This window comes from Vespa mandarinia, chromosome 19, assembly GCF_050613455.1.
Source record: "Vespa mandarinia isolate Hongniang chromosome 19, ASM5061345v1, whole genome shotgun sequence".
NCBI classification, from domain to species: Eukaryota; Metazoa; Arthropoda; class Insecta; order Hymenoptera; family Vespidae; genus Vespa; species Vespa mandarinia.
The window spans coordinates 3,070,001-3,082,500 of record NC_140828.1 but is presented as its reverse complement, the minus strand read 5'-3'; the positions used below and the strand labels follow the sequence as shown (position 1 = coordinate 3,082,500).

At 38.4% G+C, this 12,500-nt stretch overlaps 1 protein-coding gene across 3 annotated transcripts in view; it reads right to left on the bottom strand.

Moving 5' to 3' along the window:
• The window catches only part of LOC118449362 (uncharacterized), a 42,199-nt gene that overhangs the window by 16,114 nt on the left and 13,585 nt on the right, over positions 1–12,500 (bottom strand). For all 3 annotated transcript variants that reach the window (XM_085662877.1, XM_085662879.1, XM_085662878.1), the window contains 2 exons: positions 1,789–1,879; positions 491–614 (listed from right to left, as the gene is read on the bottom strand). In XM_085662877.1, coding sequence (XP_085519003.1) covers positions 491–614; positions 1,789–1,879 — 215 coding nt within the window. The remainder of the gene's footprint in view (positions 1–490; positions 615–1,788; positions 1,880–12,500) is intronic.

Below are 12,500 nucleotides of genomic sequence, written 5' to 3'. Positions count from 1 at the left end.
TCCAACCACGGCCAACGAATCAAGTTTCCTCCCTATTGCATGACAACGGACGGCCCTTCTTTACACTGACGCCCATCTAACTTTCTCCACCCAGCAGCCCTTTATATCCTAAACGATAAACTTTTGATCGAGATCGACACAAAATTCTTAAGAAAAGATACTCGATATTTTTGATTTATGATACTCAATGATATTATTGTATGATATTATATTATCTTGAAATTAATTTAATATCTAATAACGTAAAGGAATGAATTAAAAATTTATGATATTGATAATGACCATAGACAAAATCATAATGATATTTCATTGTTACAAATTAGTTTAGAGGAAAGACCCATGGAAATTTGATAAGATTGTAAGATCGAGGAAGGAAATTCGCAGTCAGTTTCTTCTCAAATTTCATGGATCTTTCTCTCTCTCTCTCTTTCTCTCTTTTTCTCTCTCTCTCTCTCTCTCGCTCTCTCTTTATTTTCGAATTTCTCCTCACCTGTATCCTGTCTTCGGGCAGATCCGTCCTCAGGCTGAGCATCTCGCGAGCATAGACGTCGGGATAATGGGCTTCTTTGAACGCTGCCTCCAGCTCCTCCAGCTGCTGAGACGTGAAGATCGTCCTGGAGCAACAACCACATGAACCTAGTTATATGCCATTACAGCTTTTTCTCTTACAACTATCCTACGTTTATGTTGAAATGATTCTTGGATTAATTGGGAAAATAGGATATTACGTGTTGTTTGAAATAAATTATTAAAATCGGAAATTCATTTGTCAATTCAATTTCTTATTCTCTATTAATTTTTTTTTCTTTTTTTCCCCTATACTTTTTTATTTTTTGATTAGTTTCAATGTTTATAATCTCCATTTATCGAGAGTATCGATCTCAAAAATATCGACGTGAGAGTAACGAAACGAGTTTAACGACAAGACAGTCCAATTAGTCTCGCGATTCGACAAATTGTAGGTTGTATACATGGAACGAGCTGGCATCTGCCATCGTTGCTGTTGCTCGAACGAAAGCCTCGAAATTGAAAGTCATTTCCCGGACGATCATCGGTTCTCGTTAAGGTGGACGCGCGAAAATCGTTCGAACGTATGCTCTCTCTCTCTCTCTCTTTTGAATGCTCTTGGTTTAAACGAGGGATCAGACGTCACGTATCTTTTTTGCAAAAAACTTTGATGATTTACGAAAAACTGTTTAATAAAAAAGAAAAATAAGAAAAGAAAAAAAAGAAAAAAAAAAAAAAACAAAAAAAAAAACAAAAAAGAAGGAGGAAATTTTCCAAGCGAATCATTTTGTTTTCTTGATTTATCAAATCATTAACAGTTGCAAAGTCTAACGAGCAATTTTGTCCTCGATTCGTAATATATAACGCGATGCAATAATTATCAATAGTCGTTGATTACGTTTCCGAATCGAGCATGCTTTCCAAAACGATCGTAGGACTTTAAAATGGATTTACCTGCGGTGTGAACAGAGATGAAATTTTATAAAAGCCCTCGTTTCGGTTTGCACCCCTTAACGATTTTACACGAAAAGGGGTAGACAGGCTGGAATATTCGAATCGTTACGACGAGAAAAAAAAAAAAAAAAAAAAGAAGAAAAAAAAACAAAAGAAAAAAATCAATATAATAATGATAAAAATAATAATCTGTTTTTTAATTTTTTTTATGTTTTTATTTTTTTATTTCCTTTTTTTTCATTGTTTTTGTTTTTTTTTTTTCTTTTTTTTTTCTTTTGAAATATTCAACGATGATTACCTTCGAGGAAGTTTATGCAAGAGACTCACCTATGACGACGTTTCTTCTTCTTCTTTTTACTAAAACCAGAGAGACCATCGACTGTGAAGTCCTTGCCGGATTCAATGTTATGTCCAACACCTGTAAGAAGATAATTAAAGATATAGAAAGAAAGATCGATCGATCGAAATTGATGAACGGTTATTAACGATTAACGTTATAATAATTTACATGAGCAAGCTCGTGTATCGATTCTCTCATCTTATTACTGGTTACTCATCGTCAGACACTTTTTTTTAAAGTACACTCGAGATTGAAATCCTGTTGAAATTACCAGGGTCGTGATATATTCTGGTACTATGAAAGATCCACAGAATGAGTTGGCAGTAATATTTCATTGAATTCAGAGCTCATTATTCCCTGTGGCACCGGCTGTAATTGATAATTACATGGGCTCTTGTATGTTAGAGCGAACCGCTCACCTACGTCGCATATCAAATTACCTATTATATCTGACTTGCCAATGAATCAGAGAATATGGGTACCTACCTATCTCTTCTACGAAAACTTATACGAGCACGAGTTAACAAGCTCTGCAATATTACAGGTCTAGATTATTTGGTAAAGTAATTTAACGCTATCGTCTTTAGCCGATATAGATAGATGTATCAATTATTCGTTCTCCACTTTCAAAGATATCTCGCTCGTTAATAAAACTTTTCACAACAAATTCCTGCGCAATTTTAATCGGATTAACAGAAGGATATCCTGTTAACATGTATCGTGTTACCCCTTGGCGAATAGAATAAAATTCAAGAGAGAAAATTCGATCGAGTAGTTAGAAGAAAGAATATATCTAACGATCTCGTGAGAGTTTATCTTTTATATATTTTTTTTTCTCCTTTTTTTTTTCTTTTTTCTTTGTTTTTTGTTTTAACCGGGATAAAACTTGCAATTCGCCAATTAAATAGATAATAGAGAAACGCGTGTGCGTCTTGCTAACGCGATAAAATTTCTATATCTACAAAGAAGTTTACGGTAGGCATATAGCAGTAGCGGAACGAACGACGGCCTCTATTCGTGAGCCGAAAATAATTATCAATTATACATTAATTTCGAATTAACGAGCGAAAAGCGGCTCACCGTGTACAATGAACTGCGAGCCCTTTTCCCCGAGGCTAACTCTCGTTACCTACCACCAGCAGCTAACTCGGCTATTGCTTGCTTGTTTGCTGCCACTGCTGCTACTGCTACTGCTGTTAGTGCCACGTTGCTGTTGCGCTTCTCTTGCTACAGCCTGTGATGAAGCGTTGTTGCTGCCGTTCCTACTGCCCGCCCACGCTACTCTAGGCTAATTAACTATTAATTACGGCCTTGATACAGGTTATACGTGTTCCTCGACTAATTGGACTCCGAAAGCGTAGACTGGCGTCACTGACGTCAGTCTAACATGTTGACAAGCATAAATATGATGTTCGTATAGGATTCAAACCATCCAGTGATCAGTAATTTTCTACTTTCTTTTATTAATTTCATTCGTAAGGAATATGTTCGTTCGTAATCAGGACTTCCGATAAAAAAAAAAAAAAAAAAAAAAAAAAAACAGAAAAAAAGAATACAAAAGTAAAAAATATATAAGAAAGGAACAGTCTGAAGAGTGAAAAAAAAAAGGAAAGAGGAGAAAAGAAAAAAGTAAATATGTATGTACTTGGAATGTACTGAATTCCGTTGAGCTCCAACTTCGTGCGATCTATTGTTTCCACGGGCTCTAAAGAGGCCTCTCTACGCCCTCCCATCCCACCCCCGCTTTTCTCCACGTCAACCTTTTTTTTTTTCTTTTTTTGTTTCTCGCATCTTCAAAGTACGCTTATTTGCGTCGGGCAATCGAATCAATCGTTTCACTAGAATCGTTCAACCCTATGTTGTTATCTCGAAAGCTCATAAGTATTTTAAGTTATCTTATACGATTAATGAAATTACCTTTACGATGTTTTTATTTTGTAACTTTTTTAAAAATACACTTAATCTTCATTCATAAATTCATGTCGATCGAAATTATGTTTAGTTAATAAATTATAAATGATTATTGGATGTAAACTGCGGTAGCTCTTTTTTCTTTCTGATAAGATAAGATGAAAAATAAGTGTCAATTCGTCGAAGAAGAGGGATTTCGAAAATAAAGAAAAAAGAGTAAAAAGTGGCGAGTCGACCAGTTGGAAAAGAATCGACGAGAAAAGGAAGGATTTACTGAATTTTAGCGAAACGTCGGTCTCTCGACGAGGAGCAGACTTTATAGAACTCGGGGAGAGAGCAGGGCTCTCGAAAGACCCTATCTCTCTCTCTCTCTCTCTCTCTCTCTCTCTCTCTCTCTCTCTCTCTTTCTCTTTCTCTCTTTCGCTCTAACAGGAAAACAGTGGTAGTTTCACCACTAAATATATTCTCGCGACGTATACGAATACGCGTAGGTTATACGTCGTTGTGTGAAAAAAGACGGAACAAGGAGAGAGAGAGAGAGAGAGAGAGAGAGAGAGAGAGAGAGAGAGAGAGAGAGAGAGAGAGTACATTGGTACATCCCGTAGTGGTGGAGAAGGGTGGAAAGATGGGTGGTGCGGAGGGGGTTGCAGTGCTTAAACGAGGGTGTGCGTCGTGCTGTCACGCTACACACGGGGTAGTTGCCATCGGTGCGCCGGTGGCGGGCCGGTTACCAGGCAACCGACTATGAAGGAGCCTGGATAGCCAATGGCGGCCCTCAAAATACCCCCTTCGTCTAACACGGCTTGTTTTCCGTGCTTAAGAGCGAGACAGAAGGAGCTTTTGCTTTAGTAGCTGTTAAGGCCTTAAGTCCGTGCCTTTGCGACGGACTGCGACCGAGAAGCAAAACTCTTACTGTGTGTGTGTATGTGTGTATGTGTTACAGGAGACCTACCTTCATTCCTATCTTCCTTATTTCTATTCGATATTTCGTAATCATTGTATTATCGTATTACGTTGGATTATTCACGTTTAGAGAAATTAAACAAAGAACCTTTGTTTTATTTTTAGAAATTGTCATTTGAAAAGGGAAGAAATGATAAAGTTTGTACGAAGCAAATGAAAGGAGATGAAAAGTGTTAGTCATGTTAAGAGGAGGGTAGTCCTGGGAATGATTGTAACAGTAGTAGTAGTAATAGTAGTAATAGTAGTAGTAGTGGTAGTGGCGGCGGTCGAAACATCGTTGCGTTTCATATCCCATGGGGTGGACCAAAGGTAGCACGTAGCACACCCCTGGGACATCTTCCGCCGTCACTTGTCCGTATTAAGGCCGGGTACTAATCTCGAAATTTAATTTGAAAATCTTTTCACGACACAGTCCGATTCCGTCTGTGTTACATCCACCATCATCACCATCCTCTCGCTACTTCAATGCTTAGAAAAAGAAAGAGAGAATAAAAGAGAAGTGTACGCGAGCAAGACGTTTTAAATCGGGAATTAACCCCCGAACAGTCCCTTTGTATCGTGGTAATTGAAAATTCGTATTGGATTGGACTCTCGCCTTTCTTATATTTCTTTCTATCATTCATCTTTATGTTCATGATTTATCTTTCTCCCTCGATTAATCAATTTTTTCTTTCTTATAATAATGCAGATTTATTTGTTGTTAACATTTTGTTAATTTCTTCCTCTCTCTCTCTCTCTCTCTCTCTCTCTCTCTCTCTCTTTTTCATTTCATCTCTCATTTGATATTCTTGTTATTTTCTCATTGTGCCTTTCTATTGTCTTCCTTTTTTATACATTTTTTTTTCCTTTACTTTTCTTTTGCTTTTATTTTATCTTTCTCGCTCAACTTTATAAATTCTTCAAATTTATCCGTTTGAAAAAATATTCGTAAAGAACATTCGAAATTCATTTGCTATCGTTATTATTTCATCAATCTATCCTTTTCTCTCTCTCTTTCTCTCTCTTTCTCTCTCTCTCTCTCTCTCTCTTTTTCTCTCGCATTTGAATTTACGCGAATTCGCGGATTTTCCAGCATCGCGACGATTTTACGTACGATTTCGCTCGTTATTCGCTTGGCAGCTTGCTCTCGTATGGAGATCGTATTCGAAAATGAGCCACTTTGAGTAAATCGATTTGATGTACCAATGAGAATCGTATAATAATCCGAACCAAACAATATAATCGCTTTTCTATCTTTTCGCTGATGCTTTTTGATATAATGAATTAAGAAAGAGAGAGAGAGAGAGAGAGAGAGAGAGAAAAAAAGAAAGAGAGAAAGAAAAAGAACCCTTGCTTCGAACGAAATAACATTATTCGTTGATTCGACGCGCTAGACTCGAATTTAGTCACGCCTCCCTGTCACCCCTTTCATCGATCGTACACAAGCTTTTCCTTCCTAAATAGAAATTATACTCAGTTTTAACCCTCTAACGTGTACGATATAATTTTTGAAAAAATATTTAACCTTAAACTATTTCACATGGTATTAAATAAATATTAAAAAAGAAATATAATTAAAATATTTCGTATAACTATATTATAAAATAACGTTAATCATTAATGTTACAATTTTACAAACGCATATACGCGTAATTTCCTAAAAAGAAGAAAAGACAAAAAAGAAAAAAAAAAAAAAGGAAAAAAGAAAAAAAACAAGAAAAGAAAAAACGAAAAAACAGGAAAAAACGATTATCCAATACAATTATTTAACGATAAAGATATTCATTTCTTTAATTCGATCGATTTCAGAAAAGCAAAAAAACATGCTGAAGAGGTAATCATTTATCGAGCTCGAGTAGATGAGAGTAACACGAACGTTTACATAGTCGGTAGGGACGAATGGAGCGTGTCCGAGCGAAGTAGAGGCCTCGCACGCGTCCCTTGGGATGTTTCGCTAGATTAAAGACCCCTCCGTTTTCGATAGTTTCGCTAGAGCATGCAACATCGTGTAAAACACTTGTAACATGGACCAACCAGTTAACCAACCAACCGACCAACCAACCAACCAACCGATCGACCGACCAACCGATCGACCGAGAACCATCAGAAGCTTAGGGTGCTAAGCTGCCAATGCTTTCACGGTGTTTTTGGGATCGAATTAATTTTACCGATCGGATCTTCGATTCTCTCGAGAATTCGACTTACGTGCGAACTCGAACGAGCCCCGGAGTATACGCATCGATTCTAATTCCGACGCGTTCGGGTCTTCGAGAGCTTTGAAATGGTGAGACGATCGATGATGAAAATACGTATGTATGTACATATGTATGCATGTAACGTACGTACGTACGTACATACCTATGTATGTATGTATGTACATATGTATGTATGTATGTGGAAGAAGAAGAAGGATAATAGAGAAAAGAGAGAGAGAGAGAGAGATCTCGTTGGTAATTTCGCTTCTTGGAAGCTCGTAAGCCCTTTTCTTTTCTCGTTTCTGTTTTTTGCTTTCGTTTCTTTCTCTCTCTCTCTCTCTCTCTCTCTCTCTCTTTCCACCTTCATCTCCATCTCCTCCATCTCTTCCTCCTCCTATTCCTACTCCTCCTCTTCTTTTTCTTTTGCGAACTTCACACCTCGCGAGCTCGTGAACGTGTTTTCACGCGCGAGCCTTGGTCCATTCTCCATACTAGAAATCTGAGACCCAAGAACGGTGTGAATATTATGATGGTCAGGCATTGAGGTGCCACTGAAGAACAAAGACGAAAGTGTTGATTGCCCGAAAACAAGACTCTTCTCTTCTTTCTATATAAGACTTTGTTCCATCGAGTCTTCCTCAAGCAGAATATTCAAGGACGACGTTTAAATTTTGGCCATCCATCGTCAGAGTTCCAAGGGGTTGATACTATTTATCGACAAGTTATAATTTGATCGATCGATGCTTGTAAAAGCGTTTAGAGCCGAGCAAAATGCTATTATCTTTTGTGAAGATAGACGAGAGATAGGAAAGTTTAATCTCTCTCTCTCTCTCTCTCTCTCTCACTCTCTCTCTTTCTCTCTCTGTCGATACTTATTTCGTAAATTTGAACGATACAATCTGTTGTAAATTCCCATGAACGTAATGAGTATCGAAACTGTAACTTTTTTTTTCTTTTCTTGCAATTTTTTACCAAACTTTTTCGTTAACAAGATATTGATATCGTTGTTAAAAAAAAAAAAAAATCATTAAAAAAATTGTTGAAAGGATATGAAATTAAAAAATTCCATATATATATATATATGTATATATATATATATATATATATATATATATATATATATATATATATATATCTATTCTCGTGACAATGGAACAATTGAAAACATTTTTAGAAAAGATTGAGAAGAATAAATTTCCTCCACACATTGTGATAATTATGAGCTTAACCGAGAAAATTCGAGGGTAGAAAGGTAGTCGGTTTTTAGCGAATCGTCTGTCGGAAAACGAGAGAGATGAGTTTCGTTCTACTCTCTTTCTCTCTCTCTCTCTCTCTCTCTCTCTCTCTCTTTTATCTCTGTCTGCCGCCTTACGGGAGCCTCCGACATACATAAATTCGTTTCCAGTGTGCCAGAGGCACGATGCGTACTCCAGCGGCAACCCTTATGTAATATGCTGCCGTTGGAAATACAGGGAGTAGGAGTAGGAGGAGATGGTGAAGAAGAGGGTGGGGGGGAGGGGATGTTGAAAAGAGGGACGACTGAGAGAAGAGAAGAGAAGAGAAGAGAGTACGCAACTACCCCTTTCGACTGGGCAGTACCGGCATAAGTCAGGAATTCCTGGCACGCGGTATATTGCGCGGGGGTGGAAGCGTGGCGGTTATAAGCTATAGTCCCTGGCATGGCATGGCATGCACAGCCATTTACTTCATTATGTCATTAAGCTTAATGGCCTGGCCCTAACACGACTCTAGGCTATAGCCACTTCTAGAGTCCGTCCCCATTAACCGCTGTCTCTCTCTCTCTCTCTCTCTCTCTCTCTCTCTCTCTCTCTCTTATTCACATACACACACACATGTATACGATCGTTCCTTTTACTTGCCACCTCCAAAGTAGGAGGTGGAAGTGATGTAATAAAGTTGAAGATAAAAGATTTAAAATATGATTGACATATCTTGACAATTTTTTTTTAAATCAATCCTTTTCACATGTATACACAAGTATCTACATACGTAAAACATAGAGATAGAATTTAGATAATGTTAGATATATCTTGAAAAAAAAATTCGATCTATTTAAATTCAATTTTTGTTTTCAATTAAAAAAAAAAAGAAAAAAAATGAGATAGATAGATGGATAGATAGAGAAATAAATAAAAAAATCATTGGTGGAGTGTATATCCACTCGTAATTATTGGCAAATATTGGAGAACTAACTGTAAGAGAGTAATATACGTCGGGAATATCGGCTTCCCTTAGAGACGATCGACGTAATTTTCGATAATTCTACGGGCGGCTTTTCCGGGTAGAAAGGCAAGCCGATAGCACTTTTAATGAAGTTACCGTCGCGTTGGTAAGCGTAGTTACCGCTACATTCCGTTCCTATTAATTCCTCTCTCGCACCTTTTATCTCTTCCTACCACCCTCGCTTCTCCTCGGAGGTTGTTGGAGGATGAGAGAGATGGAAGGGAGAAACAGAGAAAGGGATAGAGAGAAAGAGAGAGATGTACGTTGCGACCTATCCTTAACGCCGAGTTACAACGAGCATCGACTTTACGCCGATGGTCGCTAAAATTGCTCGCACTGTCGTCGAAAATTTACGATGTTCATAAAGGCCGCTGTACGATCGCTTACACCACCACTGGCTAAAGCTTTTACATCCTCCTCCCCCCCTCTAAACCCCTTTCATCCCCCGTCCCTTCCCTAAATCCACCCTTTTCTATCCTCTATTTTTCTCTTTCTCTCTAGCTATCTTCATCTCCTCTTCGCAAATCTCCGCTTGATGGAGACGCAAGAGTTGCAAGCTCTCTTTCTCTCTCTCTCTCTCTCTCCCTCTCTCCCTCTCTCTCTCTCTCTCTCTTTCTCTCTCTCTCTCTCTCTCCCTCTCTCCCTCTCTCTCTCTCTCTCTCTTTCTCTCTACACTGGCCGAGGATGTAATAATTGAATTGGACGAAGCTATTGTGTTCTACGACTTCTGGAAAAGCGCGAAAATTTGCGGCGTCTGCGGTTGTGCCACAGTAATAAGCCGAGCACGCTGGATCGCACGCGCTAATTGCTGTTAAAATATGAAACGTGCCAAGCGACTAATTAGCGTCACTCTGAGGATAGAACGTGTCGCTCTTTCTATACTGAGTGGACTCTCTACTTTCTCTCTCTCTCTCTCTCTCTCTCTTTCTCTCTTTCTTTCTCTCTCTCTATGTCTCTCTCTCTTATTCTCTTATTTTTCCTTTTTTCCGATCGATGTGCTACATGATTTCCGATTTTCTTTATACAGATTCACATTTACATGAAAAACTTGTTGTCTATGTATCAACGATCAGATCGATAATATTATCATTTGAAAAGAGAGAGAAAAAGAGAAAGAGAGAGAGAGAGAGACAAATGATAAAGTAGAGATATAAATTAGTCTATGGTCATTTGAAATAGACCAGTTAAATATCGAGAATTAAATGAAAATCGAATTGCGATTGTCCACGAATGGTTGCTCTCGTAATTCGTCGTCGTTGGCAAATGTGTGTTAGTTCGGACGATTCGATTTAATTCGATTATATACATACGTACATAGATACATACATACATGTATACGCATATTCAATAGAATTTATTCGATGATAATCATATAACATCGGACATCATTTTGATACGATTTATGAAAGAGAATGTATGCGAGAGAAAGAGATAGAGAGAGAGAGAGAGAGAGAGAGAGAAAGAGAGAGAGAAAGAGAGAGAGAGAGAAAGAGAGAAAAGGATGTGTGTACATCGAAAATTTCGAAGTCTCTTTCATTCTGAAGAAAACGGATGTGCCGAAGAAGCACGTGGAACATTTCAGGAAGGTGCTGACTGTCGACTGTTTTCGAAGTAACTTTATATTTCTAGTATGCCGAGACGTATGTACTTTGCTCTTTGGCGCCAGACAAAGTTACGTTCACACGTGTCGTTCTAAATATAAACGTCGACTCCACCCCGCGTATTTTCTCTCTTTTTCTTTATCTCTCTTTCTCTCTCTCTCTTTCTCTCTTTTCTTTTTTTCTTTTTTTTTTTTTTTTTTTTTATCGACATACTTTTCGAGAAAAAAAAATCTAGAACGAGTCTCGCGAATTTCTCCTCTCAAAAGAAGAAGATTCGATCTCCAACAGGATTAACTCGTCCTTATTTCGGGCCTTTCTGACACATTCTCTTTCTCTCTTTCACTTTTGTCTCTTTAACCAACTAGAAGTCCCTTTTTCCTCCCGCTCTGCTTCTTCCGCTCAATGGAACGCGCCCATCGTGGAAAATCGCAGCGTTGAAAAGGTGTGAATCTCCGGCACTCAAGAAAGGTTGACAATGGGCATGGTAGCGTGTCTCACAATGAGCCTCGAACCCACAATGTAAGCACTGTATCCGTACGAAGGGCACACTGATCTCTCTTTCTCTCTCTCTCTCTCTCTCTCTCTCTCTCTGTCTTTCTCTCTCTGTCTCTCTCTCTATCTCTTTCTCTTTCATTCTAGTCCGTCTTTTTCACTCTTTCTTCGATCTTCTCGCGACGAAGTGAAGTCGAGAATGGTTGGATCCGTTGGTTGGAGCATTCTCAGCCGCTGTAACGTTTATCCTTGTATCGCTTTAAAGCTTGGAGACCGGTGAAATCTAAAACTACTGCTAGAATAAGAAGGCCCTCTTGAAAGAAATCATCATCGTTGTCGTTGCCGTTGTCGTCATACCTTCGCTGACATTCACCATCACCACTACCACACTAACACACCACGCCCATCCGTGTCAAAATATTTCCACAAGAATACGTGTATAGGCCGGCCCCCTTTTTTTTTTTTTTTTTTATACTTCTTCTCTCGTTTCGTCGAGAGCCTATCTTCCCTCTTACTCGTACGTTACTCGTGCAAACTACCGGACTATTGCTTATGAAAGGGGTTAAAGTTGTGAGTGAGTACGCTCGCGCACAATTCTCTCTCTCTCTCTCTCTCTCTCTCTCTCTCTCTTTCTCTTTCTCGCTCTCTCTCTGTCTCTCTCTCTCTCTCTCTCTCTCTCTCTCTCTCTCTCTCTGTTGCTTATGCAAACGTCAGAGTATGCGTAGGACTCCGTAAGCGAATCATTGTCCATTGTATTAACGACCGTCGCAGGATATGGCGTCCTACCATTCGAGTCTTTTGTCAAGACCAGCTGAGCCAAAATGGCCTCCAGTTCGTGACGTCATGATTTCACGTGCTCCACGCAACCCGACGCTATGTATGTATGTATGTATGTATGTATGTATTTAAGTACTACATAGGTATAGTGTATAGACATACATGTATAGGTATAATACATCGATCCTGTTTCCTGCAAAACATTGAAATATTGAGAGATCAATACAAGAGAATACATATGTTACTATCGATTAGTTTTCTCTTTTATCTCTTTCTTCAAATTTGATTACTATCGATTTGAGTTATTAAGTAACTTACTATTTAGAAATTCGAAGATTATGAGAATTCGCTTGGGAAGTATGGAGGTCTAAGCATGCACGAAAACAATGCTTCCTAGGCTTCTGTAAAACTCTCTTGACATCTTAAGACGAAAGGAAACTTTCTTTCTTTCTTTCTTTCTTTCTTTCTTTCTTTCTTTCTTTCTTTTATTTCTTCATGTAAGAGTAACGAAAAGAAATATTTTTTCTCCGGTCGTAC